Raw genomic sequence first — 27,688 nt, forward strand, 5'->3', positions numbered from 1 at the left:
CCATCTTGTCAAACTCAGCGCATATGAAATTGTCAGGAGCCCCCAGAATGCCCGCAAGACCTCAGGCCACAGTCCACAGGCGCCAGCAGGCCCAGCCAGGCTCCTCCCTCCCCTCCACACACTCCTCCAGGGACAGCGCCCCCAGCCTCCTTCCTGAGGGCAGCACAGGTCGCCCAGAATCATCCACCACCTGGCAAGAAAAGCCATAGAGGTGGCTCTGCACCCAGCCCAGACACAGGTGGACAGCAGGGCCAGGGAGGGACAGGCACAGAGGCAGGACAGAGGGCACAGCTGTCCATCCCACAAGTGCCCTGAGGACTAGGCTCATTTGGAGATGGGACACTCCACAGTTCAGACAGGTCAGCCCAGCCTGGCCTCTCAGAGGACTCGGGAGACGTCCACAGGGAAGGTGCCGCCCAGATGGTAGCAGTGGCTTACAGGGTCCCAGGGCCCACCGCACATTGGAAAGAAATCAGCGGAACCCATGCCACCACCAGGTGGCGCCCGAACCTTAAGAGCAAGGGGTGGCAGGCCCCACCCTGTCCCCAGAGCAGCAAGCGGCCCAGCCCTGGGGGTCCTTCTGCCCTAACCAGCCCCCCCCTCAGAGGCAGCCTGCTCCAGGAGGCCCAGCGACCAAGGCAGAGTGTCAGGCACAGGCACAGGATTCCAGGGGACACCAGGAGCCACAGGAAGCCAGCATGTGCTGTCACAACCACCTAGATCCTCATGATCCCACATTCTGGGGCTACACAGTGTCCCTGGGCCCCTTTCCAGGATGTCATCCTCAAATCCCATCTCCACACAAGCTGGCAAGACTAGGGCGCCTGTGTCCTGCCAGGCGCTCACCCTTCAAGCCCACGGCAGACCTCACTCGTCCACCCAACGCTCTCCTCCATGAAGGGGCTCCAGGGACTAGGCAGCAACCCCCTGAGCTGGTGCCCCAAACGAGAGCCCTGGGTCAACCTGGGTCCAGAGTGGATGGAGAGATGACACGGCCTGTCGCACACGCCCACTTCCCCCTCCCCCCCCCGGCCCAAGCAGGGCCACCTCGGGCTGGCAGGCCACCGTGCAGTGGCAGGAAGCCCCTCAGCCAGGTGTTCGCGCTTTCCCGAGCAGCCCCGCCCCAGCAGCAGGCCCCGCGTGGGTAGAAAGCACAGACGTCTCAGCCTCCGCGGGCCACCGTGGAATTATTGGCACTCTGATCCACAGAAACACCCGGCCCCCATCACGCGCACAACCCGTGACGTAACGACACACCCAGGTTCCCCCGTGTCCGACCACCAGCACCCCCAGGCCCGAGGCTGCAGGGGACCTGCCCAGCCCACGCGGCCCTGTCCCTGGAGGCCTCCAGCAGTGAAGGCACCGCCTCTGGCTTCCAGGCTGGCGTCAAGGCCCCAGAGTCGCCTCCACAACAGAAAAGCAAGTGCCTCCCGGGAGCAGCTGGGGAAGGACGGCAGCAGGGCGCGGCCACCTGGAGAGGCCGGCAGCGCAGCGGCTGAAGGGCAGCAAAAGAGGAACTGGCTTCCTTGTCCCCCTGCTGTCCCCTAGGTGGTCAGTCAGAGCACAGGCTTGTCCTGCTTGGTCATGTGCCATCTCATCCCCAACCAGCCTCTCTCCTGCCGGCTGGCCAGGGGCCGTCAGAGCGTCACCTGCAGAGCCGCACGTGCGGGTGGTTACGCAGCCTGTGCATCAGCTCTTCCTCCTTGGGCTCCTCCAGGATGTCCCTGTGAGGCAGAGGACCAGGCGCTGGGTGAGAGCCACAGCTTAGGGGAGGGTCCCCAAACCAGACGGGCCGGAACGAACACACAGGGACTGGGACCCCAAGGACCAGACCCAGCCTCGGGACAGACGCAGGGCCGCCAGCAGCGCCACCAAGGCTCGCGGACACCAGCACAGGCCGGAAGGGCACTGCCGGGGCTCCGCCGTGGCTCCGGCCCTGGGCTCCGGCCCCAGCAGTGCGGGGAAGCAAAGACAGACCGTAAAAGCCCAGACACCCGCTGGGCACAGCTGGCACCCGTGCAGGAAATGAGACCCTCAGCAGGCCATCTCCAGTGTGACTGGCCACCTTCCTGGACCAGTACAGAGACATTCAAATGGTCACAGGAAGGAAGGTCACAGGAGCACCCAGAGGCCAGGAAACTGAAAGGGGGGCTCTTTCACGTGCTGGAGCCGCATCGAGCAGAGAGCCCCAGCCCACTCCTGGCCCTGGCCCTGAGCTGCTGTGACCTGCTCAGCTGTGGCTCAGGAGAAAGGGACATGGTGGCAGGGAGACCCATCAGGGCCTGCTGCTGCACTTCACCCCAGGAGGCTGCTCACAGTGCCTTCCCAGGAACGCACCTGAATATGAGCTCTGCGGTCAGCTGCATCCCCGAGAGGTGCTGCTCATGACTGCGGGGGTCCCACCTGTAAAGGAAGTTCTGGGGAGCGGGAGGGAGGAGGGCGGCCAGTGAGTGTGGGCCCTGTGTGAGGCCAGCCCTGCTGCTCCTGGGCCCAGGTGGCCAGCATCACTGCAAGGGTGGGCATCTCATCCTGGACGCCTGGACTCCGGCAGCGAGATACTCACTCCTGCCGTGGCACGGGCTGGGGCCCCTCCTTCAGCACCAGGCCAGGGCCTGAGCAGCACCACCATGCTGCGTCAGGCGTGTCCCAAGAAAGCCCAGCAGCCAGGGCAAGCCGCACCCACGGCCAGACCAGCCCAGCACAGCCATCCAAAGACCAGAAGGCCCAGCCCCAGCTTCCCACCAGTAACTGACGCGCGAGAAACCGAGACAGGCCTGGGCAGGGACTTCCGGTACCTCCAAAAGCAGAGCCAGAAAGAGGTTGACCCAGATGACGGACGACACCAGCCACCACAACACGAAGTAGACCAGTGACCACCTGTGGGGGACAGGGGGTGCATCCTGGGGCAAGCAGAGGGGGGAGGTCCAGTCCTGACCCCACCATGCACACCTGTCAGGACCTCATCCATGCCCAGCTGGTGTGGGGCACTGGTGTCCCCACTGAAGACCCCCCGCCACCAGCTCACGCAGGAGGGTCCAGGCCACGAGCTCACGTGGGAGCTCAGCACCACACACACCTAGGCCTCCAGGCCAGGCCCTTGCTGGGCTGGGCAGGGCTGTCCTGCCATCTCCCTGGCCCAGCCCACAGAATTCCCGTCACAGCAGGCCACCAGCGCCTCCACACCACACCCGGGAGAGAGTACCCACGTCCTCGGCCATCGCCCAGGAGCAGTGTAGATGGGACACGAGGTCGGCCAGGATGCGCGGCCAGCCACCCCGCACTGTGGAGCCAGCCGGGGCACCTGGAGCGGAGGCGGCAGCCGTCTGGGGGAGCCTGGCTAGGGGTGGGGCTCACCTGCCTGCGTAGCGCTCGTAGGCTTCCAGGAACACCTGCCAGTTGTTCACCACCATCACGTTCCACAAGGTGATCAGGGCGGCCTGCGGGGCAGAGCAGGGTCGGGAGAGTCCTGGGGGGCGGGGAGCAGGCCTGGGGGGGCAGGGGGGCCTGGGGGCAGGGAGCCGGGACTGGGAGGGGTCAGGCCACAGGACTCACCGCAAAGTCATCAAAGTTGTTGGCCCAGTACTCCAGCTGCTCGAAGCTGCCACAGGGCGCTGAGCCGTTGTCGTGGGCCAGGCTGGGGACACAACACCCCTGTCAGCGACAGGGGCCAGAAAAGCAGCACTCAGCACTGCCCTAGCCCCCTGCTCAGCCAGGACCTCCCTCAGGCCCCTGGGAAAAAGGAGGAAGAGCAGAGTGTCCCCCACGCAACAGGACCACAGACACAGCTCCTCTGGGCTCCGGGGCCACAGTGGGGCTCCAGGTTCTGGGCCTGTACTGCCCACCCCCCATCCCACCCACTTCTGCAGCCTGGACTCAGAGAGGGGTATGGGAGCGGTGGTTCTCAGGAGCCCCAGGGGGGGGGGGGGGGGGCACAAGGGGAGCAGGGACCCCTCACCTGTCATTGCCAGGAGCCACGATGGCACCTTGGAACAAGTTGATCCCTAAGATGGCAAACACGTAGTACACCACCTAGGAGCCCGGCAGCCTCGTCAGCCTGACTGCCCAGAGCCAGCCAGGGTCTGCAAGGCCACAGCCTTCCGCCCTGGGCACAGGCTCCCAGCCTGGCCACTGCCCCCAACCATGAGCCCCACTACTTCAAAACACTGTCAACCTCCGGGGCCAGGTGACCTCAGGTGCCAGTGGAGCTGGGCAGGTATGTCCATGCTCCCCAGGGGACCTGGGTGCTGCCTACCAATGAAAGACGGCTCAGGGACCCCAGCTAGCATGGGGCCCCTCCTCCCAAGCTTAGCCAGCAAAGCCATCCAGTCCCCAGTGACAAGGTGGCCCTGGGATGGCATCCCAGACTCCTGGCAAAGGAATGCCGATCCAGCCCCACCCATGACAGCCCCAGGTCCCGCCTCCAGGAAGGGGAGCAACCTGGCTTCCTGCCCAGCCCTGTACCTCCTTGGCCTCACCTCCCTGCTGATGCCCCAAGCAGGGACCCTGTTGCCCACAGGGCAAAGTCGGCCAGCCGCTGCTCCCGTCAGCCACTATGGAAGGCCAGTCCACCCAAGTCCACTGCCCAGGGTCCTGGTCCCCCGCCACTAGCACCCTCCAGGACTCACCACCAGGATGCCGCCAAATGCCCGCAAGTTCTGGACAAGGCCCAGGATGGTGCTGGCCACCACGGCCATCAGCTGCAGGTAGGAAGAAAGCACAGCCTCTCACTCCTCCCGCCCACTGAGGGACACCAGCACCCACTCTACGACCCTGAACAGAAAGGCAAGATGGACACCAAGCCACAAGCCACACACCCACAGGCACCCAGCAGCCACCCACCCACACCTGGCCACACCCTGCAGCTGTCCCCACACTGCTCACACACCTGGACATACAGACTCAGCCCACAGCTGCCCACACCCACCGGGACACACAGGTACACACATCCTAAAGCCAGCCACACACACTGGGACACACCTAGACAGGTGCATGACCTCCCACACACACCTGGACACACCTAGATGTGCACCTGGCTACCCACACACCCCCTCACCTGCACACACCACGCCACCCATACACCTGTCCACACACCACACCTACACCCATCGACACACATCCACACCCCGAATGCCTAAACCCACCTGTGCCAGGAACTCCTCACATGGCCGGCTGCCTCGCAGGCCTAGTCCTGTGCCCCTGGGCAGAGCCCCCGTGTCCAGGGCCTCAGACCAGTCTGCCTGCCCACCCGTGGGCCAGGGCAGCTCCGAGGAAACAGCCCTGGAGGTGCCCACTAAGACAGATCCCCACCGGCCAGCCAGGCCTGCAACCCCACCCCCCCGCACACTGTAGGCAGAGGGGCGCCAGCAGGTGGACACCACAAGGGCGAGGGTGCAAGCCCACGCCAGACACCCACATGCACACAGGTGCCTGAACAGTGTGCATGTGACACCGTCCTGCGAGCATGTGTGACATAGCAGACCTACAACCCACATGTGTGCGGTGTGCACACTGTGGATGATGCGATGACACGCACGCATGTGCTGTGAGCACGTGACTGCACATGGTTACGAGGACATGTGACTACATGGGTTACGTGGACATGTATGTGACTGCACCTGCTTATGTGGACATGCGTCACTGCACGTGGTTATGTGGACATGTGACTGCACGTGGTTACACGGACGCATGCGTGACTACATGGGTTACGTGGACATGTATGTGACTGCACCTGCTTATGTGGACATGCGTCACCGCACATGGTTATGTGGACATGTGAACGCACATGGTTACGTGAACGTGTGTGTGACTGCACGTGGTTATGTGGATGTGTGTGACTGCACATGGTTATGTGAACATGCGTCACTGCACATGGTTATATGGACATGTATGTGACTGCATGTGCTTCTATGGCTGTGTGCAGGAGTGCCGTCTAGAGTTCACATGGTTGCACATATGGGCCCTGCAGTTGCATGCAGCCGTGTGTGACTCCATGTGGACACATGTGTATGCATGCATGTCCTGTGCAGAAGGCTCCAGCGCAGCAGCTCCATCTGCACCCAGGACCCCAGCCACCTTCCATGGTAAACCCACTGCTGCGGCGAGCACAGGGGAATGGCACACCCTCGGGAGAGGTGGAAGGAAGGAACAAGACACCTGGAAGGGGGGTCTGACCTCCTCAGTTTCACCTCTCCCAAAAGAGTTTAGGATGGGAGCAGTGCTCTGCCTCCACTCCAGGGGCTGCGCCTGAACCCACTGACCACCTGCCTGCCCACAGGTTGCGGCTCCTGAGGGCACATTAGAAAAACAGGGGCTCAGAGAGGCCACCAGCCACCCGCCACCTGCCCCTCACTACCACACCAAAGCCTTTCCGCCATCCCCAGCACGCGGGTTCCTAGGACAGCCGAGGGCACGCACACCCAATCTCGCTGGCCCTGATCCTCACCACACGCAGGGCTGGACTCGCCTGCCTCTAACTGAGGCCCCACCTCAGATGCAGGCATGGCTGAGGTGTGCCCAAGGGCGTCTGGGGTGGTGGGGACGGTCCGTGGCCTCAGACTTGCCTGTCCCAGAGCCACATAGTGCTGAGGACGACAAGAGAGGCCAGCACACGCACCTTCATGTTGGGGATGATGCGCAAGAACCGGAACACAATGAGGATGTTCACCAGCCGCATCATGTCCCACAGCGACAGCAGGCCCCGCATCTCTGGCTTCCTGGGGAGATGCACGGGCAGAGTGGAGGCCAGAGACCCACCAGGGGACGGAGGTACGCAGCAGGGCATGGCCTGCAGACAGCCACACACGGACCTCACGGTCACACCTCCCGGGGCAAAGACCCAATCTATAAAGGTCACTGAAGTCCTGAACTGGGCGCTCAGATCCCGGCAGGACAGGCCCTTCCCCGACCCCATTTCCAGACTCCCACCCTCCACTGTTCCGTGTCTCCCACCCCATTCCTCGGCCCCTGACCTCCAACCCTCTTCCTGTGCCCCTCACCCCAGACCCCATTTCCTGTGCTGTGACTCAGTCCCACCCCTTGACCTGGCCCTGCCCCACCTGGCCCTGCTTGGGGTTTCTCTGTGTGCCCCTTGCCCAGAACATCCACCCACCACTCCCCGGCAAGGACCAAGAAGAGGACAGGGTACAGTGCACACTAGAGACAAGGGGACGCCTGTCCTGGGGTGCAAGCGGCACAGCCTCTTGCCACCAAGGCGCTGGCCACGCAGCTCCTGCAGGGCACCCAGGTCCCGGCACTGTGTCCTCCTGCAAGCTCTGGGCCCAGGCCAGCCCCCAAGCCCCTCCACGACGGGGCCACCCGTCCTGGCCTGCACTGTGCTCTGGGACATGCTCGCGGCACCAACCGGTTCCTGACAGATCCTGGGACAGGCACCACACCAGCAGGCGTCCACCACACGTGCCCTCTGACTGGCCAGAACCGGGGCCCATGGGCACAAGCCCTAGCCCCACCACTTACAGGGGGTAGACTGTGGAAGGGGACAACCAAAGGTCCCACATAGGACAGGTACTCCCTCCAGGACCTTCCTGGAGCAGAGGGGCCCAGCTGATCCCAGTGATCACCAGTCCCCAGGCCTGAGTTTGGGGGCTCGGGGAGTATCTGCTTCTGGTCCTCAGCACCTCAGGGGCCACAGGCCCATGGCAGTGCTGGGACAAGGAACCCCTGCTGCTCAGGAGGGCACCTCAAGGGGGCCACTGCCCAACGCCTGGGGCACCAGAACAGACCCTCACGAGCACAAAGAGGCTGCCCCTCCCACCAGGCAGGCCCCGCCCTGGCCGAGCTCGCCTGCTGCTCCACGCAGAGAAGGCCTGGGCCACCGGAGGCACGGGGTGGGGCTGCCAATGGGGCCCCCAGGGTTCTCCTGGGTCACATACCAGCCTCGGTAGGGGAACCCGTACACAGCCAGCATGAGGATCTCCAAAACCTTCAATGACAAAAGAAAGCCTTGTAGAGCAACGCCAACCCGCAGCCTTCCAACGACCCGAGCTGGCGCGCAACCAACGCGTTCTCCCCAAAGGCAGAGGTCAGCTCCGTCTGCACCCCCATGGTTTGGCTCCAGATGACAGGAATTGTGTCACTCTGGCCTAGGAGTTGCAGACACAGGAGCAGCTCAATCAAGGACAGACGGGAAGGCCCCGGGTTCTCCTGCAGCGTGGTCAGGGGCAAATGCTCCCGTGGACCACTCCAGAGTCCTGCTGCCCCGCCCCCAGGCCCAGCATCTGGGGAAAGGCGTGGACACTCCTCTGAGGGCACCCTGGGCACCTGAGCACACCAGCAGGCCCTCCCCCACACCCAAGGTCACACTGAGGGTGGAGTGTGTGCGGGCCTGAGGGGCCCTCACTCCACTGCACTTGGACGCTGTAGAAACCCCACCTCCTGCAGCCCCCGGTACCTGCCAAGCAGCTCAGTTGGGCTAGGCCAGCCCCCGTCCCTTGAGGCAGGAGCCCAGCTTCCTAGGCACTTGGGTCCTCAGCAAAGCCTCAGACCAGCACAGCCCGAAGCCACAGGCCGAGCCCACAGCACGTGAGAGGACGGCCGGGCATCTCCAGCCTTACCAGCAGAGCCAAGGTGACGAGGCCATCGAACAGGTTCTCGGGGTAGGACAGGTAGCCCCGCGGGCCCAGGGCGAAGACCTTGAGCAGCAGCTCCAGCAGGTAGTACATGATGAAGACGCAGTTGAGCACCTGAGGGAAGAGGCGCCTCAGCCATCGCGGCCCTGCGGCCACACCACCCCCTGCCCGACACCACAGCAGCCGGCACCCCGCTCTGCCCGTCTCCCCACCCAGGCCTCCCCAGGGCTCCCGGCTCACAGGTGGCTTCCCAGTCCCTGGTGAGAGTTTGGGGGGGCTCCCCGTCAAAGGTGGTCTCCACCAGTAAATAAAATAGCCAGTGGCTCTCCCCTCCAGGCGGCCACAGGACCCTCCCACACCACAGGCCCACAGCCCTCAGGGAGGCGCAGGTCACGTTCCCAGGTGTGTGGCCTGCCTCCTACTCCCAAGTGAACGTGTGAACGTGGCCTCCGTCCTCCTGGGAGGAAGTGACCACTGAGGAGGAGGAACACACACCCGACTGCGTGGAGACGGCTGCGTGGAGGGGCTGAGCATGGAGCCCCTGGAGGGCCAGAGCTGGCTGCCTGCGGGTCCGCCTGGAGGCCCTCCCGACAAGCTGCTCCAGTGTGGAGAGCCAGGAGGAGCCGGGCCTGAGAGGCGGAGGCTGGCCTGGCACGAGGAGGCCCAGGCTTCACTCCAGCACAGAAAGACAAGCAAAGCTAAGACAGACAGACAGACAGGCAGGCCTGCCCCAGGCTTCTCAGGAGGAAGAGCAGCCAGCCCGGCACCCCCCGGCCCTCAGGGCCCGGGAGCCCCCTGGCGCCGGCCAGGGAAAAGCCCGACATGAAGAAGGGGAAACGGGAAACGTGGTCTTCCCAGAGAAGCGGAAGCCAGTGGAGCGCCACCCCCACACTGATGGAGTGACACCCTCCACTCCAGGCCTCACGTGACAACGAGGTCACTTTTTAATTTGGCAAATCGAGCTTCACTCTTAGCTTTATTCTTAGGTAACGAGGGAACGGCATGGTTTCAGGGACTCGGCAGAGCCCCTAAGGCAGGGGACACAGCAGGGTGCTGGTGGCTCTACCGACTGCCCGGGAGAAGAACTTCAGCTCTCTGAGGGATTTAACAGAGCTCTCCACATGAGGTCCAGGGCCAACAGCCAGCTGCCAGCTGAGAGCGGAGGGCCAGGAAGACCCTGCCCACGGGCCCCAGCTCTCCCGGCCTCCTGCCACAGCGCCACGCTGTGCTCTGCACCAGGCCACCCTGCCCCGCTTCTCCTCAACACAGCGGACAGCCTGCCAGGCCAGGGATCCCAGGGCTTACCCCTAGGACAAAGTTGTCCCGGTCACTGGGGGCCACGTCCTCATCCAGCACCAGGAACACCTACGAAGCCAGAGCAGAGGGCAGCTCACAGCGCCAGCAGGACACACGGCAGGCAGCACGGCCAGGGCAGGGGGCTTGAGAGACCTGCCTCCCACACCAACAGGGGCAGCCGGCGCTCACACAAATGGACACGAGGTTCGCCAGGGTGATGCAGTTGCCCAGGTAGTCAAAGTAGCGGTGGCCGAAGAGGAACTGGGCGCTCTGCAGCAACGGGGACCGGTAGCAGGGCCTCGGCGGGTGCTGAGGAGGGAACCCGCAGCTCAGAACCACACGGCGGCAGGCCCGGCCGTCGAGGAAGCAGTCCCAAACCGCCTCCCCGCCACCAGGGAGCCACGACCCCACGGGCACCTCAGCAAGCCACCCTGGGACCCACGGCCATGTTAGGTGCGTGCACGGCTCACAGCCTGACACAGCCAGGCGCAGCGGGAGCGCCAAGGGCAGCAGGAGCCCAGCGCCGCCGTGGGAGTTCCGGCCTGGCCCCCTCACGAGACCAGCACTTCCCAAGCTCCGTGGCCTTGCTTCAGACACCTCCCGTGTGCACAGGATGGGGACGAACAACCCGGCAAACCACACGGAAAGCCAGAGACTCAGCAGGGAAGGAGGTGCTCAGGTGTCCACGGGAGTCGCCAACCACACGTGGGCATTTCCTTTCAATCCAGTGAAGTTAGACACCATTTCTGTGGCAAAGGCCACAGGTCAAGTGCCGGGCAGCCCCACATGAGAGGCCACTGCGGCAGGTGGGCAGAGAGAGAGCAGTTCGTCCCCACAAGGTGTTCCACACGCAAAAAGAGAAGATGCAGAAGACACGGAGGCAGAGGAGGGGCTGCAGGAGGAGAGCACGGGGCCTGCACTCAGAAGGGGCAGGGGCTGCCATGGCCTCTGACTCACGCAGCTCAGAGGCCAACCACGCCAGGCCACGGGAACAGAGTCCTCAGCAGTCAGGTCCCGTCCCTGGGCTCCAATTCACCCTTCACCACCTGCCCCATGGCGACAGGCCAGTCCCCAACAACATCCCTGGCCACCAGTGAGCAGGAGGAACGCTGGACGTGGTGGGAGTGCAGGCTCTGGGTGCCCTCTGGGGTGGGGCAGGGGTGTGATAGGGGGACATCCAGAGTCCTCCAGCCACATGGTACTCCAGGTGACCCAGAGCTGCAGCCTGACCTGGCAACGTGGAGGCCAGCGCCCAGAGGCCACCTACCTCCAGCACACCCTGACCACTGGCAGCCTAGGTGCCATACCAGGGACCGCTGCCTCCTGCATGCCCACCACCTGAGAGCTGAGCCGCAGCACAGAGGACTGAGCGGCCTGGGGAGGGGTCCACTCTGTGCCTGACCACACACGGACCCCTTGGCCAACAGAGTTGAGCACCCCATCACAACCGCACAGTCACACGGAGAGAGCACTTCCATGCTGCATGTGACGTGGAATGACAAATCACGTGATCGGATGGGTGGCCTCCAGGGGCAGCGAGGGGGCTTCGCCACCCTTTGTTATTGTCTACTACAGCCACCGCTTCGTCTTTAACCCAAAGCCCCTCGTTAAGAGGACAGGCTTCTTTGGAAACTGGCAGGGCGGTCTCACTTGCAAGCTCGTCAGCAGCTCATCAGCATGAATGGACCAGCAACCTGGGCAGGGCCAGGATGATGGACAGGAGCTGACCTCCCGAGTGCCCATGACTCTGAAGGGGCCACCAAAAACCACAACCTGCCCGCCATGGTGGTGGACGCCTATGATCCCTTCTGGAGGCTGAAGCAGGAAGACCTCAAATTTCAAGGCCAGTCAGCACAACGTTAACGAGGCCCTGTCTCAAAATAAAAACGTCCAAGGGCTGGAGGGGTCGCTCAGTGTGGAGCCCTGGCCTGGCATGCTCAGGGCCTGAGTTCCACCCGACGTCCAGCCTTCCTGCTCCTCACTCCAACTGAAATACGCCCCCTGCCCGCAGCCTGAGGGGAAGAGGGTGGCATCCAAACAAGCTGCACCACAGCTCTCAGGACTCTACCCCAAACTCTACCCATGGAAGAGCAAACTGGCAGGCGGGGAAGGACAAGGCCAGAGCAGGGATGTGGCTCCAGTCCTGGCCTTCGTGGCCCCAGCCCGCCCTAGCCTGCTGCCCTGGATCTCGACAGCCACAGCCCATCTATCTTCCCTGCCTCCTGGAGGCAGCACCGTCTCATGGACACCCACAGGTCCTGGCACTGGGAGAGGGCAGGAGAGTGAATGTGACTGTGACCACAGTACCCCCAGGTCTGCAGACGGCTGCCAGGGACAGCCAGAGGCCAGTGGGCATCACTGGGAGAGCTGGGGAACCAGAACCCTGGGTGGCCAGCTGCAGGAGAGACACCACCCACTACACACCCACCACGCTCCGGGCCCTGGTGCTACAGAGGGGGCCTCCACCTGGGGCAGGAGCCACCCCCTGCAGCAGGCTACAGAGGCCTGCTGGCAGAGGCCGTCCCCAATCCACGCTGACCTCCAACACACTCACTCTGCACCTCCAGGTGACTCCACCTGACAACTCAGAGCCACCCTGTCCCAAGCAGGGGTGTGGTAGCTGAACACACACAGTGTCCCCTGCTGAAGTATCACTAGCACTGCCAGGCCCCAGGAGGGACACCCCAAACAATGACAGGGACAAGCTCACACACCATCCCACGCAGGTCGAGGTGGCCTAGAGACACCTGAGGAAAGCACGTCCTGAAGAAAACACGTGACAGGCTGAGCCCACGGGGGGCCAGCAGGAGCCTGGCTGGCCGACAGCCCAGGGCAAGCGCTGCCTCCCAACTGTCCCTCTGCTCAGCGCAGGCCGGTACCCCAGGGGCGGCTGCACCTGGAAATGGGGCTTTTGAGAGTTCAGCAAGTGAACACAGGCCTTCACGGGAGGACCACGTGAGGAAGGCTCTCGCCACCTGCAACCCAAGGACAGGCCTCGGAGGAGCCAGCCTTGATCTCCGACCCCCAGCCCCAGGATGTCAGACAAGGCCCTGAGCCTGCAGCCCCTGGTGCAGGCTTATTCCCGCGGCCTCCCTGCACAAACGTAGCAGGATGCAGAGGGCTCTGCCTCCTGTCCTAGCCCTGCTCAGGTTCCTGCAGGGTCCCCAGGCCAAGGAGTAGAAATGGCAGCCCCTCCACTGCCCCTCTGCTGCCCAGGACACCTCTGCTCCTTCCAGGCACCTCCGCCCACCAGAACCTCTACACAGTGCTGAACTGGAGGCCAAGGTCCATGGTAGGATGAGAGGTGGAGGCTGTGCAGAGACAGTACTCCACCTCCAGGGCGGACAGGACCCCAGGAGGCAGCTCCCCGGGCAAGCCTGGCCCAGGCCAGCTCCCAGCGCTGGTCTATTTCTTCAGACCAGAGCAAACTGGCAGACGGGGAAGGACAAGGCCAGAGCAGGGACGTGGCTCCAGTCCTGGGCCTTCATGGCCCCAGCCTGCCCTAGTCTCCCCAGTTTGCAAAAGCCAAATGACCTCCACCCACTGCCCATGAGGGGAAAGACCCCAGCAGACAGCATTAGAAGAACGCAGAGTCCCCGCGCACCCTGGTGGCCCTGGGCTGGGCAGGCGGCACAGGCCCGCCCCGTTACCTCTCTGACCACACCTCTGTCGACCTCACTGAAGATTTTCTGGAACTCGTCAGCTGACAGCAGCACACCATCAAGGGAGCGCACCTTCTGCGGAGGCAAGCCTGTCAGCAGGCCGCAAGGGGACTGCCACGCCCCAGCCCCAACCCCACGGGCCGTGAGCGCTGGCCTCGGAGAGCCCACAGGCTGGGCAGACATGGGAGCAGCTACCTCCATGATGGCCTGCTTTTGGGAACTGCTCAGCTGGGCTTTCTCAAGCACCTGCAGGAAGTCCTGGGGCATCACCCCAACTCTGTGGGACGGAAACCCGCCAGTGAGCACTGCCCCGTGGCAGCCCGCCCCGGCCTCCCCGGCACTTGTCCTGAATACCCTCACTGCCCTGGGCAGGGCCTTGCCTGAGGGGCACCTCCCAGCAGCACCCCCTGCAGGGGTGGTACAGCCACCAGCATCTAAGACCCAGGGAGACAGTCGTCCCCTTCAGAGGAGCAGACTCCACTGCCACCAAGCAGCAGGTCCAGAATGCTCTCAGTGATGCCCTCCAGCTCTCTGCCCACGTCCACAACACAGGAGAGTGGACGCCTGGCCCAGGCAGGAGCCAAGGCAGACATGAGAACAGCAGGAGCCCAGAGAGTATTTTCAGGATTCCAGATGAACCCGAGCCCGTGGCCAGACAGCAGGGGCTGTTGGGGAGACCCCTCGGGGATGCCCAGACCCCACCCAGGGCAACAGCCCCTTTCCTGGGGAGAAAGGGCCCTGGCCACACTCAGGCCTGGAGAACCCCAGCCTACCCTGTCAGGGAGCAGAGGACTTCGTAGGCAGCACGGGTCCCCAGCCGCCTCCGGAACAGCGAGGTCTGCAGAGATTTCTGCAAGGAGGACGCTCTGAGCAGTGGACTCCCCCACACCCCGCCGGCCCCTGCCCCTCCCCGTCCCCCGAGGGTGGGCAGACGGGAGGCCCCAGCAGCCTCCAGGGAAGCCAGCCATCCTCGGCCTCTCACCCCTCAAACAGGGGATGACAGATCCCAGGGGGGCTGTCCTCAAAGGAGGGAGGTGGCCAAGGCTCAGGGGAAGTGAAGCCCACTGGCTCACTCCTGTGTGGGTCCCTGGCAGCTTCACTCTAAGGTTTGGGACAGCTCTGGGGACCCTGGGTAGCCACGGCAACAACTCCTGCACTCCCACAATGACTCAAGGCAATGACACAGGGTGTGTCCCAGCTGGCTCACGGGAGGCAGTGGCCCCTGCCTGACCCACATGGCCTTCAAGGCTGAGGGCTACCCCCTGGCCTGCTGGGGCCACTCCACGCTGGGTCTGAGGACACTTCCAGACACAGCCCGCAACGCAGCTCGCCTCACCATGAGGTAGCCCCGGAACTGGTTGTAGATGATGGCGGTCAGCAGATTCATCAGGAACAGGCTCCCTGCCACAGAAAAGCCTCAGTCAGCTCAGAGTGGCCTGGAGCCCCAGCATGGCAGGTCCTACACACTCCCCTGGGCAAGGTGAGTGGGCACAAAGAGGACTAGAGACTACGGTGGCCGCAAGACTCCTTGCTCGCAGCAAGACAAACACCTCAAGGGCCTCACGCCCCATCTATGAGTGGGCACAAGCAGGCCAGGCTGGCCCGGGTGGAAGGATGGACGAGGGCAGCCAGGGGTGGCAGGGAGGCAGGACCGGGCGGGGGAGGTGTCTGCGGGGTCCGGGTCAGGGCACACCTGAGCACCGGGGCTGTGGCCTGGGAGGCTCCGCCCGACGGGGCGCTCACCTATCAGGGTGAAGACGATGAAGAAGATGGCGTAGGCCCGGTTCTCGGAATATGCAGGGATCATCACTGAGCAAGGAAGGGACCAGAGACAGAAGGCTCGAGCCCGCGGGGACCCTCCCAGCTCCCATGTGACTCGGGCCAGACGCCCCACAGCACAGGAGGCTGTGGGAGAAGTAAGGCTTCTGGCTTGAACCCCAGCCTGTCACCTTGGGCCCTTCCCGGGATAGGAAGGTCCCATGGAGGTCCACGGAGGACAGTCAACCCTGGGCCACGCTGAGATCAGCCTCCCTGCGGCCATATCCCCTTCCCCACAGAGACTGGCAGGGTCTCACAGCACAAGGGGACCAAGCTCAGGGCAGGGTGCTTGGCTCTCCCGGGTGGGCATCCCAGGCTGCCCGTGGGGAAGGCCTCATTGGTGCGAGCATCCCTAAGCCCAAATGAAAGGCACCAGCCAGCGTGGCAGAGCCACAGCCAAGCCCACGAGGCCAGAGGCCTCCCTTCTGGGTACAGCTGCACCTGGGCAGGTGGGGGACCTGCCAGCACCCATCACAGCCAGCCAAGACCCCAGGGTCTCTCGCATGCAATGCTCCCCAGCAGCACGCACCTCACGCTGGGCCTGGGCAGCGGCAGGGAAAGTGGCTGGGCCCCCGTGAGGCTGCCAGAGGGCCCACTGACCACCGCCACTCATCGTCACACAGAGAACACGGCTCACAGTCAGCTTCTCCAAGGAGAAAGGAGGCAAGATGCAGGAAGCAGGAGAAGCAGGAAAACAAGGAGCCAGACAGAAAGACAAGCAGCAAGAAGGGAGAGAGGGGTGAAAAACAGGAAAAAACGACAGAGGACTCCAGAGTCACCCGTCCCCTGGTCGGACAGCCCTGGACGCTCCCTCCAGGCCGCGGGGCTCCGCCCAGGCCACCTGCCCTGCCCACCCGCACACACCGTCAGGGTTGTTGGCCGTGGTCAGCAGCACCAAGAGGGAAGTGAAGGCGTCCAGGAGGCTCTGGAAATAGGTCAGCCTCTCCTTTTTCTCATGTTCGTCCTGCCGAGAGCAGAGGAGGCTCTGGGAAGCCACACAGGCCCTCACCCCACGGCTGGGCCTCCAGTCGGCCGACCTTGGGACCCAGCAGCCAGGACCATCCACCAAGCTGTCCTCATGTACTGCTCCTCCACCCACCCGCCCAGGTGTGCTGAGCATGGACTGGTGGCAAGGGCACCACAAACTCCTGGAGGGGAGGACTTCACAGGCTCCCGGGGCCTGTCTGGCACACAGCCCCCACAGGGCCTCAGCAGGGCCAGGATGGAGCAGGAACGCAAAGGGCCAGGGGGTGGGCAGCAACTGGATGTGAGCTTGGCCCTCCTGGGCTTGAAACAACCCACCCCCCAGGCCTAGCGGGCTCTGAGCTGACCGAGGAAGGCCTCAGCCCGGCACCTGGCACCCAGCGCACAGCACCCGGCACCCGTTTACAGACAAGGCCACCCCTGGTGGGGCAGCTCCCCAGGAAGGCAGGCACCGCCCAGGGCCTGAACCCAGCAGGGCTCCTGCCACACCTCTACAGTCAATTCCTGTGGGGGCCGCCCCATGGGACCCTCCGACCCCAAGCCCCCAACCCAAGGCCCACCCTGTGGGGGAGCAGAGGAAGCCTGGGCCCAGGGTTTCTGCCCCACCCACTGCCAGCAATGACAGGCTGGCCTGGGGCACGGTCCAGAGGTGGGATGTACACTGCTCCATGGGACCAAGCCCTACACCACCCCAGCCCTCAGAAACACCTCCAACCAGACTGCAGGGGGACAGCCCGCATGCCGAGCAGGCTGGCCCCGGACTGTGCTTACCAAAGGGCTGAAACGAGGTCAGGCACTGGGACAGGGGGCACGAGCAGGGGACACTGAGCAAGGCCACCCAGACCTACAGGCACAGGTTCCCAGCCTGCCTTCCAGGCCAGGCTAGAGAGGGTAAGAACCTCACGGGGCCAGTCACCACCGCCCGCCCCGCCCACTCCAGCCAGGCAGGGAGCGGGGCTCTGCCAAGACCAAGGGCAGCATCTTCCTGCGGGTGCTCAACGTCACCCTGCGCAGCCAGCTCCCCTGCTGGGGCCAAGACCCACCTGGAGGGGGAGCCACACTCCCAGAAGCTGGGGACACTTAGCACTCCCAGGCTAGAGGCTAAGGACACCTCCACCCACACTGACTCCGCCTCCCCTGGGCTCTGGAAGCGGGAATTGACGACCACCCTCATGGGACAGTCACTGGGGGTCAGCAGTAGGGCCACCTTCACAGTCCAGCAACTGCCCTGTCACCTAGGGACACACCCAACAGACAGAGACACACCCCAGACACAAGCACGGAGGTGCACACAGGCACACTCACACACAGAGACATGAAGACGTGGAGCCGTGGCTCAGGCTGACCCCTCTCCCGGGTTAGAAGTGCACCTGGCTCCCCTCCTGGGCGGCACAGCCCCAACCCTAGAGGTTCTTCAAACTCACAAAAAACAGCCCTGACTGCTGACCACGACCAGCCACATCCCAGGACAAAGGAGTAAAGAAGAGGGTGGCCAAGGCCTGAGGCAGACAGTGACCCCAGCCAGGACAGGAGGGCAAACACAGAGGATGGAAAGTGGGGGGCCCACAGCAGGCATCGAGGCCAGGTGACAGGGGCACACCCTCATACAACACCAATCTGCTGGGGGTCAAAGGCTCAGCTGGGGCTGGGCAGAGCGGGGATCAGGGTCAAGGGCTGGAGACAAGGATGTGTTGACAGGGGCACTCCCAGAAGCCAGTGCAGACCCAAGGGGCCCCAGTCAAGGAGGGGTGCAGAGGAAGGCTCAGTGTGACGCCCGGTAGCCCCTTGGGGAGGGACCTACGAACTACCTCCTGGACAACCGGCAGGAAGGTGGCAGGGGTGGCGCAGGATGGGAACAGTGGCCCCAAGCCCAGGAGAACTGGGGCCATCAGGGCCCCAGCAGTGGGGCGCTGGGAGCACTAGGGCCCCTGAAGATAGACCTTGGGCTCAAGGTGGGCCACATGACTCCTGGTTACACAGTTCAGGCAGGGCCGCACCGGCCCTCACTCCCTCCAGCCTACTGACTCCACAGACACCGTGCGCAGACCTTGCTTGAGGGTTAGCCAGTGCAGAGGACAGCCCAGCCCCACCTCTGGCCACGCCCACCACCTCACCTCCTCGCCCACGGTGAACAGCAACGTCCCAAATATGGTGAAGAGGCAGAGGTGGACAACCAGCAGCAGCCCGACGCTGGGGAGAGGGCGGGGCTCAGCACCCACCAGGTGTAGGCCCCAGCCGACTGGCCTAGGGGGCACCTGGGGCAGAGTCAGGCACAGCCATCCCCTCCTGTCCCCAGAGGATCTGCTGAGCACTCAGCCCAAGAGGCTGGAAGATGGCCTGCTCCTGCCTCGCAGAGCCGGCCTTCTGTGGTGGGACAAAGACAACCCCAGGGCCATGACCCAGGGCCCAAGGCCACCTCCATCCTTCCGGCTGAATGAGAGGGACATCAGCCAGATGTGCCACCAAGGAAGGGATTCAAGGCAGAGGGAGGACCATGAGTGACATTTCTGTGGGCAGGGGAGGGGACTTATGGAGAGCTAAGACTGGCCCCAAAAGCCCCAACCTTCTGGTGATGACAAGGACTTGCAAGCAGGGACGCCATCTGAACTTTTTAACACCCAGCAGCAGCCACAGAACTGCGGGTGGAAAGAGTGGAAGGAGACGGCGGAGCAGGGGCAGGGGACCGCCACGGGAGCACAGGGGCAAGCAAAGACCTGTCAGGGGGCACCCCAGTACCAGCAGCCACAGGGGAGGAGCAGCAGGTCTGCCAGGGCCTTTAAGGGGGCCGCCAGATCCAATGACCTCCTCAGAGCGCCAAAGCACCCAGTGGGCCTCTCGGGCAGCACTCTGGGCAGGAGTGCCCAGGCCAATCCTCGGGCCCTCAGGCTATGCACTTGCACGGGAGCCTTGCAGCCCCAGGAACCCAGAGCACACCTGGCCATCTCTGGCAGCGACCACCTGATGCACTTCAAGGTCTTCTTCATCATGGAGGAGTTCTGCAGCAGGAAGAAGGGGCGGAGGAGCCGGCGGATGCGCAGACGCTGGAAGAGCCCAGGGCAGACTCAGAACCCTGTCTGTGTCCTCACTTGTACCCACCCCTGCTATCCCAGGGGCAGACATCCCAGGGGACTCAGGCCCATCGAGGGCCCTGCTGGATTCAGCACCAGCCTGCCAAGCTCAGTGGCATGTCACGGCCATCCCTTCCTCTCTAGCTTGCCCTGGTCCCCCATGACAGAGCCAGCTGCACTGTGGAATGACACCTGGGTCTGGCGTTCCTCAGGGATCAGCAGCCTCTCCCTCACACAGAACCTGGGTCCCACTGGATAAGGTCCACCAGCACCCGGCACGGCAGGCCCTCTAGAGTGACCCATCCAGGAACTTGCTGGCCCTCTCTGGGTTGCATCTGTCATCCTTGGAAGGGCCCCAGCCCCGGGCATGGGCTGAGCAGGCCAAAGGGAATAGAGGTGACCTAACAGAGCTAGGGGCTCCAGCCTGCCCCGGCTCTGCAGAGGCATGGGTACCCCGCATGCCCAGACGCAGTCACAGGCTGCCCACAGGCAGAGGCTCTGGTCTTGTGGTCCAGCATCACAGGGCTCCCCCCACAGGCCATGTAGCATGACAGCCCCACTCAGCAGCAGGGAAGGACAAAGGTCAGTTAGGATATGACCAGCTGGACAGCCAGGGCTGTTTCCGTGCCGTGCATGGGTCCTGGCAGGCGGGGGCCTGCTCGTGCTTACCAGTGGACTCTTCCCACCACCCCTCCTCGCCCTTCTCAGTGAGGTTAGGTTGGTAACTCAGCCCATGGGTTAGAATATCTGCTGGCCAGTCAGGCGGATGCCCTGACTGTCACTCAGCTTCACGATTGCTGGGCTGTCCTCCCCTTCTCAGACGAGAGAAGGGCAGCACTTATGGGAGAGCCAGAGGCTGCCCCTCATAGCAGCAGGAGGCCGTGGAGGGGGCTTTCCCTCTCGGGCAGTGGCTCCCTGCGCTCATGGGCCTGGGTCTGCCAGCTGGAGGTGGGAGGGCACCACACTTCCTCCTCTACTGCATTCCCAGCAGCAGCCCCCGCTGGGCCACCCCTCCCAGAGGTCCAAAGGCAAGGAAGGTCCCAGCTCTGGAGTCCCCTCCCAGGGGCTTCAGGTGCCAATATGCCAACAACCCCACCTCTTCCTCTGGTTCCCCGGTATCTGCGTGGTCTTTCTCCACTTCTCCCTACAACAGCACCCGATGGGTCTCCTTCCCCCACAGACCCCGACAGACGTGGCTGAGAGCGGCCAACCTGTCACCGCTCGACACCACCAAGGCACCAAGGGTGCTCTGCAGGGAACAAAGGCCCTGCGGTCAGGACTCTGGGGTGGCTGTGGCTGTGCAACGCTGCTAGGTTGCACAGAGCTTGGGGTAGGGCTCTGGGCATAGCAAGGGACCAGGGTGGCACTTCCATGGAGACCCAGGCAAGTGAGTCTGGCTGCCAGGCGGGCTGAGGGCCAGGAGCTAGAGGCCCAGGATGTGCTCCCAGGACACCCTCTCACGCTCGGGATGCCCAAGGACGCCTCCTGCCTTCTCCAGGCAGCGGGTCCCCATGCGCAGGTGGGAGCATGTTCCCTGCCCAGCAGGAGCCCAAGGGCTCAGGGCGAGGGCAGCGCTAGGCAAACGGACAGCAGCACCTGTGCCCCACAACCCCAGGGAGCTCCGCCACCTCAAAATGTCCTCACCACGCACCTCCTGACAAAGGAGACAGAGGGACACGGTCCAGTCCACAACAGACACAGCCAGCACCGCGATGTAGGCCAGCAGCCACACATTCCTCTGGAACTGGGCGCGCCCGACCAGGAAGCACTGCAGGAGATGAGGGGGAGCGGTGAGCAACGCGCCTACAGCCAGGCGGGGACGTCAGTGCCCACGGGAGGAGCCCACAGAGCAGGAGACTGCCCCACAGGGCCACCTCCACGTGGTCAGGAAGTAGCCTCTGGCCAAGAGCACCACCACTAGCTGTGCAACCTCAGGCCTAGCCCTCAGCCTCGCGGGCCTCAGCGTCCTCCCTGGTCACAGGGTTCCCAACTTGCCCATGCAAGCCACCAGTGCAGGAGGGCAGGCTGGGAAGGCATCCTGGGGGGACGGACAAGACAGCGCCCCAGCACAGGGCACCTGGACCACAGCAGGAGGTGACGTGGGCTGGGCTTTAGTCTGCTCTTCCCCATCCTAACCGCCACTCCCACCAGCAAGACAGCCTCCTGAGGTCACCCCTGCAGATAAGAGCAGGTGGCCACTCTCGTCTAAAGACCACCAAATGCACCAGCCACTCAGAACAGCTCACATCAACTTCTTACCAGTTTTGGTTCCAGTTTAAAAATCCCCAGACCCGTTGACCGTTTCTGGGTTAAAAAGAGATGGGGAGGGCTGGGCTAGGGCTCAGGGCAGAGCGCCTGCCTAGCACGGGGGAGGCACTGGGTTCAAGTCTCAACACCTCATATAAGCAAGATAAATAAATAAAGGTCCACCAACAACTAATAAAAAAAAAAAGATAGAAGAGCTGCCAGGGCCTGCGTGTCTCTGCACACCCCCCAGCGTCCAGCCACGCAACCCACCCCTCCTACGAGGGACTGCAAGGCAGGCTCCCAGCAAAGGTACCGCACAACCAGGAGGCACGTGCAGCCTGACCCAGGCCGTGGGGGCCCTGGGACCACAGTTCTGGAAGGCTTCACACAGCCCCCAGAGTGCCGGCCCTTCCGTGCCCAGTGGGGGAGTTGGAGGCTCCTAGGCCGACAGAGCCACAGGCCCACATGAGCCAGAAGGGCCACCTGCAGCCTCCAGAGGGATCTTGTCACAGACAGAATTGAGAGTCAGATGTGCAGCAGCCACTGTGTGGGCAAGAGACCCCTTTCTGTCCCACACCCTCCTCTTTAGGGGATGACAGGGTGCCCTTAGGTGAGACCACTCAGTCCTCTTGTGTGGCCGCACTGTCCCCCGACAAAGGTCAGCCTCTGAGTACTCCCAGAGGCACCCCGGCCGCCCACCATACCTTCACAGACACGTCGGTCATGAAGACCAGCAAGCACAGCCCCTCGATGCCCTCGGTCAGGCCACAGGGCGGCTCCCAGTGCAGGGAGCGGTAGCGCACGTCGGCAGTCTTCGTGAGCGAACACGGGGTCTCAATAAAGGCCAAGGCCAGGATGGAGAAAATGGTGAAGTTGAGGATCCTGGGAAGGAGACAGAACATGGTCAAGGCACAAGCAGCAGCTGCCCTCAGAGACAAGAAGTGCCTGGCAGGCAAACGGCAGGCCGCTCGGGGACAGCAGGAGCTGGCCCCTCCCGGCCCAGTACCGCCCTGGGCTGGCCGAGCATCCTGAGAAGGGAGCTCTCGTCACCCGGAGCCCCACTGCCCTCACGAGGGCTCCTGCCTCAGGGAGACTAACGCCCCGTCTGAGCCCACAGGGAGGGTGCCCACCTGGACAGAGGCAGGTAGAGTCTAGAATGGGTGAGGCCACCACCCCCACCAAGCAGGACATGGCACCCCACACCCCATAGGTGCAGTCTCACCGCTGGCACGCGTTCGAGTAGTAGCATCGGTAAAGCCGCATCGAGCCGGCGTCCATGCGGTGGGAGATGGAGCGGTACTGGGAGGGAAGGGTCACAGGGAGGACGTGAGCAGGGCCCTTCGGCAATGCGGAAGTCCTGACGGGCGTCCCCACATTACCACAGGCACAGCCAACACAGGGCACACCCGGCGACCCACTCGGACAAGCCCAGGGGTAGGGATGGAATCTGTCCCTCTCAGGCAGGATCTGTGTCGGCGCGTGGCCCCGGCCCCAGGTGCCCCCCGGCTGCAGCTGTAGACCCTCTCAAGCTGCCAGATTTGCCAGGCAGACGGAGTTCCCCAAAGGCCAGCTGACTAAGGGGACACTGGGGAAGATCTGCAGAAGGCACAACTATGTCCCTGCCTACCTACGAGGCTCTTCTATGTGTGAGGCCTGCCGCTGTCCCCAGCACTATGTCCTCCTCTGGGATGTAGCCCCACCTAGGACCTGGAGCGGGGAGGCCCAGGACAGGCCCTGGCATGTGGTGAATCAACACCTCAAGGACCGCAGTACCCAGTCACCTACCTCTTCACAGCAAGAACTCCAGGACAGCCACCAGGCCAAGGGCCCGCTGTCATGCTACTCTAACTCGCAGGCCAGCAGCTGAGGCCTTGACCCAGGACAGCAAGGACTGGAGGGGCAGGGAGATGCAGTGGCAGGGAGCCCGCACTCACCTGCATAGCATCTTCAATGAACACCACAGCCTGGTCGATGCAGAGGTCCCGACTGGCCACGGCGGCTGTGGGCAGAGAGGACACGTCCAGTGACCATGTAGGATCATGTGGCTTCACCCTCCATGGTGGTCTGACAGAAGAAGACCACTAGCCACAGATCCCTCACCCTGAGCTCAGCACCTGACACCTGGCCTCCGCAGGTCCCCACCAGAAGAGGAGCATGGCAGCCTGAGCTCCTGGCACCAGGCCTAGAGAGAGGCAGCTCTGCCCTCAGGCCACCACTGCCCAGAGGACAGAGTGCAGAGGACAGCTGCCCCCAGCAAAGCCCTATGGAGAGCAGCAGAACTCTGCAGAGCCCCAGTGCTAGACTGGGGTCCAGAGACCTCTCCCACCCGGGAACAGGCTCTACAGGTGACTCCATTCTGCCCGGCAGGAGTGCTGACAGCCACTGCCCGGTTCTGAGAGGACGCTGTGAGGTACAATACGGAGTACAAGAGCCCCCAGCCAGTCTGGCACCCAAGTATGATCCATGACAGGGCTGTGTCACTCCTTAGCCGCTGGGTCCCACCACCAGCCTCCTGCATGTCCCCAGCATCCCCAACAATATAATGGGCCACCACGACCAGCCCACTCCACCCACCGAGGTCACAGAATCAACACTGACACATAAAATGGAAAGCATCGAATACAGAGACCAAGCAGAGTCCCACTCCCTCCTGGTCCCTGCCCCAGGACCAGGAACCCAAGTCACCCAGGGAAGAGCCCAGGCAGCACCCAAATGCCAGGCCTCTTCCAGGCCCTCCCTGGCAAAGGGAGCTGTGTCCTTCACCATGTGCAAGTTGGTTCTCAGGGCACAGGAGGTGGGGCCTCCTGGAGGCCCAGGTGATGGACGCAGCCAGCCCCTGACGGAGGGGGGCTTTCAGGAAGAGCCTGGCCAGCTGCTCACGGGCACCTCCCGCCCCTCACAGCACAGCCAGCAAGTCACCTCCCCGGGCTGACTGGCTCAGTCCCCACACATTCAACCACAGGCTCACCCTCAGGACCCTAACTGTTCCCACAGAGGGGCTGCGGTGTCCCAGAGTGGCTGTAAACAGACGCTATCTGGCTCTGTGCCCAGCACACGGCAGACCCCAAAGCTGACTTACCCAGTGGGCAATGAACAGCCCGGGGAAGCAGAGGGTCTGAGAGCCCAGCCACCACGCAGGTCCCTAAAGGAGGGACGGATACCAAACCACACTGTCCCTGTGGTTCACTTCACCTGGTTTCTGGTTGTTGGTCCTAAGATTCTGGGTCCAGCCATCAGAGCCCACCCAGCCCTCAGTATCCAAGGCAGTCCCACCTGAAGTCCCAAGGGATCTTGTCGCAAATCCCGGGAAGCCCACACAGCGTCCCATGAGTCCTCCAGGGTCACACTCCGTCCAGCCTGGTACTGCAGGGGGACCCCTCTGCCCACCACTGGCTCGTGCTGCTTCTCCACCCTGTCCCCCACCATGCCATTCATTGTGACGGTGGCCCCGCCAAGCCCTTACCCAGGCTGCTGCCTCTGCCAGGGGCACCGCCCCACCTTGTGGGAATGGGATCTCACCCTGGGCAGCTCACCTGCCCATCACGGTGGCAATCATCTGCCCACACCCCATCACCCCACTAAATGTGGGTCTGCAGGCTTGGGGATCCCTCACTCCAACTATTTCTCAAGCTGTGGAGGGAGATTTTGACCCGGAGGGAAAAGCACTCTTCCCAACCTTCGATGGAGCCCTGTTAGGTGGGCTGAGCCAGAAGGACCTGGCCACAGGGCCCCCCCAGGTCCTTGGGCACTCTATAGCAGCAGCTCCCCTCCCTGTGGAACACAGGGGCCATCTCAGAGCCCAGCACAGTGCTGGGACAGACACAAAACTGCCCTCACCACAGTGACAAGGCCAAGAGCCCTGAGACCCCCCTCATCAACACTGCCCACCCTGGCTCCTGTCTCAACAGCCAGGGTCACACCTGCCAGAAGTCCACTTGGCCAGGCTGGGACCTGCAGCCTCACGGCTTTCCTGCCCTGGACGGCCAGCGGCACCCACACCACCTCCCAGATGTTCTCTGAATCACACAGGCCCCTCCACCTATCATGGCCCCCTTTTACTGAGACTCAGAATGGATAAGCAACTGCCATCCTCACACAGCCAAGAAGTAGCAGCCCCAGAGACGCACCCAGCCCTCCAGACACAAAGCCTGTGTCCCCTGAACCATTCATGTATCCTGTCCCAGCCTGGCAGGGGCTGGAAGGATGTCTGGTCCCAGGAAGCAACTCAAGAATCTCCCTGGGGGCAGAAACAGTGTGGCCAGCTGGTGGCCAGCTCAGCTCTAGTTCCCTTATCTCCTGTCATGTCAGGCACCTTCAAGGATCCACCACCCCACAGGTGGTGGTCACTATCCCAACACAGTCCCCTCCAGGGCAGAGGAGGAAGAAGCCCAGAGAGGGAAGTGGCAAGGCAGGACGGTCCAGTGTGTTTCTAGCAGCAGCCACCCGTGACCTTGGGCAGTCTCGGGGCCTCTCCAAAGCCGTTTCTTCCTGAATAAGATGACACAGCTCCTCCTGCCTCTGACCCAGCACCTAATTCCCCTGCGGTCAGCCAGGGATGGTGGACTCCACCCTCGCACCCTCCCAGAGATTCTGCAATCCCTGACCAGAAACAGGAAGGGCAGGATGAGGCTGGGGAGGGAGAAGGGCCCCAGGCCCACCAGCTGCTGGGGCCCACCTGCCGTGACCAGGCCAGGAAAGTCACTCCAGGAGTCTGGAATCCCCATGAGCCACTCCTGGCTTGTGACCTTGAGTGACACCTCCCTTGGGCCTCAGTTTCCCCCACAAGAAACAGGGAGAAGGAGGGGATGAGAGTGCTGCCTCCTAGGAGCCTTAAGGCCACCACGGAAACGCCGCCGTCTGACCAGCCCGGCACCCCGCGGGTGCTGCCCGACGTCCTCTTCCCCGGCCCCTCGGGGCCGGCCACGACCCCCCAGCGTCCCAACTCCGCCGGGCTCGGGACAGCTGCTCCCCTGCGCCCGGCCGCGCTCGAACGCCAGCCAAGTGGGGTCCCGGGAGGACTCGCGGGTGCGGGGACCGCGGGACCCTCGCGGGACCCCGGCCAGCCCGGCCCGCTCACCAGGACCAACTTGAACGCTGCGGCAAGTGGACAGCGCCTGAGGGCAATCGCCGTCACCGCTGCCGCTATGGGCCCGGTCCAGTAGCGGCTTGGACTCGGCCTGGAGCTCCGCCATCCAAACACCACGCGCGGGACCCGCGAGCGCCCCTTCACTGCGCAGGCGCGAGGCACGGGCCAGGGCGTTCTGGAGGAGGAGCGAGCGCTCGGTGAGCGGGGAAGCCCTAAACTGGCAGCCAATGAGAACTGAGGCCTCGAGCGTGGGGGCGGAGTTTACAGGGCCCGCCCCTCTGGTGGGACCAGTGTCCTTCCCGGGAGGGGCAGCTCCTTCGGGCTTCAACTACCTCCCGGGGCTGGGAAAGAATGCATTTCCCCTTACTGTTGGGACCAGAAACTGAGCGTCCCCTGGGAACTTTTTAATAATGCAACTCCTTGGGCCCTCCCAGACCTCCTGAGTGGGGAACAGGGCCCAGGACTACGTTTTAACACGCATTCTGGGTGATTGTGATGCATGTGAATATTGGGTAGATGGGACATCCACAAAAGCCAACCCCCAAAGTGGAACTTGAGTTTGTCTTCGGATAATTAGAGAAGGTAAATGTAATCTAGGGTAAAGTTTAAAAACACAATTGACACACTTGAAAAAATATTTACAACATATGTTAAAAAGTGTTTTCAACATGAATATGTAAAAATCTCATGTTGGTTTTCTGTCGCTGAAATGACAAATTACCACAAACTCAACTAAAACAGCTCCCATTTACCTAGCAGTCCTGGCAGTCCAAAGTCCAAGGCTGGACTGAGTTCTGGTCTCCAGACCTCCCGGCCACTCTGGGTTCTTCACCTGTAGACTGAAAATGTACTCCCCGCCTCTTCAGTGTGCTGCGGAATTTGTTCGCCAGCACTGAAGCTCACCTCTACTTGCTGGATGTTGGCGGCTGGTGGTTCTCAGGT

At 63.2% G+C, this 27,688-nt stretch overlaps 1 protein-coding gene across 9 annotated transcripts; it reads right to left on the bottom strand.

The window, feature by feature from the left end:
* Nucleotides 1-1,168: 1,168 nt before the first annotated feature.
* Nucleotides 1,169-26,908, bottom strand: Tpcn2 (two pore segment channel 2). Of its 9 annotated transcripts, none has more exons than XM_027944064.3 (26): nt 24,934-26,501; nt 24,740-24,802; nt 23,595-23,659; nt 22,883-22,959; nt 22,365-22,542; nt 21,065-21,181; nt 19,280-19,386; nt 18,460-18,535; nt 16,226-16,325; nt 15,287-15,352; nt 14,880-14,944; nt 14,317-14,393; nt 13,739-13,820; nt 13,532-13,618; nt 10,071-10,190; nt 9,891-9,950; nt 8,571-8,699; nt 7,890-7,939; nt 6,614-6,713; nt 4,626-4,697; nt 3,956-4,029; nt 3,553-3,634; nt 3,355-3,437; nt 2,796-2,877; nt 2,338-2,417; nt 1,169-1,724 (listed from the first exon to the last, which is right to left on the bottom strand). In XM_027944064.3, the coding sequence occupies exons 1-26, from the start codon at nt 24,986-24,988 to the stop codon at nt 1,646-1,648; spliced, it is 2,226 nt and encodes a 741-aa protein (XP_027799865.2). In that variant the 5' UTR covers nt 24,989-26,501; the 3' UTR covers nt 1,169-1,645. The 9 variants fall into 9 exon arrangements, with proteins under 9 accessions (XP_027799865.2, XP_027799866.2, XP_027799867.2 ...); XM_027944066.3 differs by having other exon boundaries at nt 1,637-1,724; nt 2,338-2,403; nt 24,934-26,505; XM_027944065.3 differs by lacking the exons at nt 24,740-24,802; nt 24,934-26,501 and adding an exon at nt 26,738-26,908.
* Nucleotides 26,909-27,688: the final 780 nt, after the last annotated feature.

This window comes from Marmota flaviventris, chromosome 9 (assembly GCF_047511675.1).
Source record: "Marmota flaviventris isolate mMarFla1 chromosome 9, mMarFla1.hap1, whole genome shotgun sequence".
NCBI classification, from domain to species: Eukaryota; Metazoa; Chordata; class Mammalia; order Rodentia; family Sciuridae; genus Marmota; species Marmota flaviventris.

Excerpts from the sequence above, each read along its gene's own strand:
- Tpcn2 (XM_027944064.3), bottom strand. The coding sequence starts at position 24,988 with ATGGGACGCTGTGTGGGCTTCCCGGGATTTGCGACAAGATCCCTTGGG. Across the intron at positions 22,543-22,882 it reads TACTCGAACGCGTGCCAGCG|GATCCTCAACTTCACCATTT; the intron begins GTGAGACTGCAC and ends TCTCCTTCCCAG. Across the intron at positions 13,619-13,738 it reads AAAAGCAGGCCATCATGGAG|AAGGTGCGCTCCCTTGATGG; the intron begins GTAGCTGCTCCC and ends TTGCCTCCGCAG.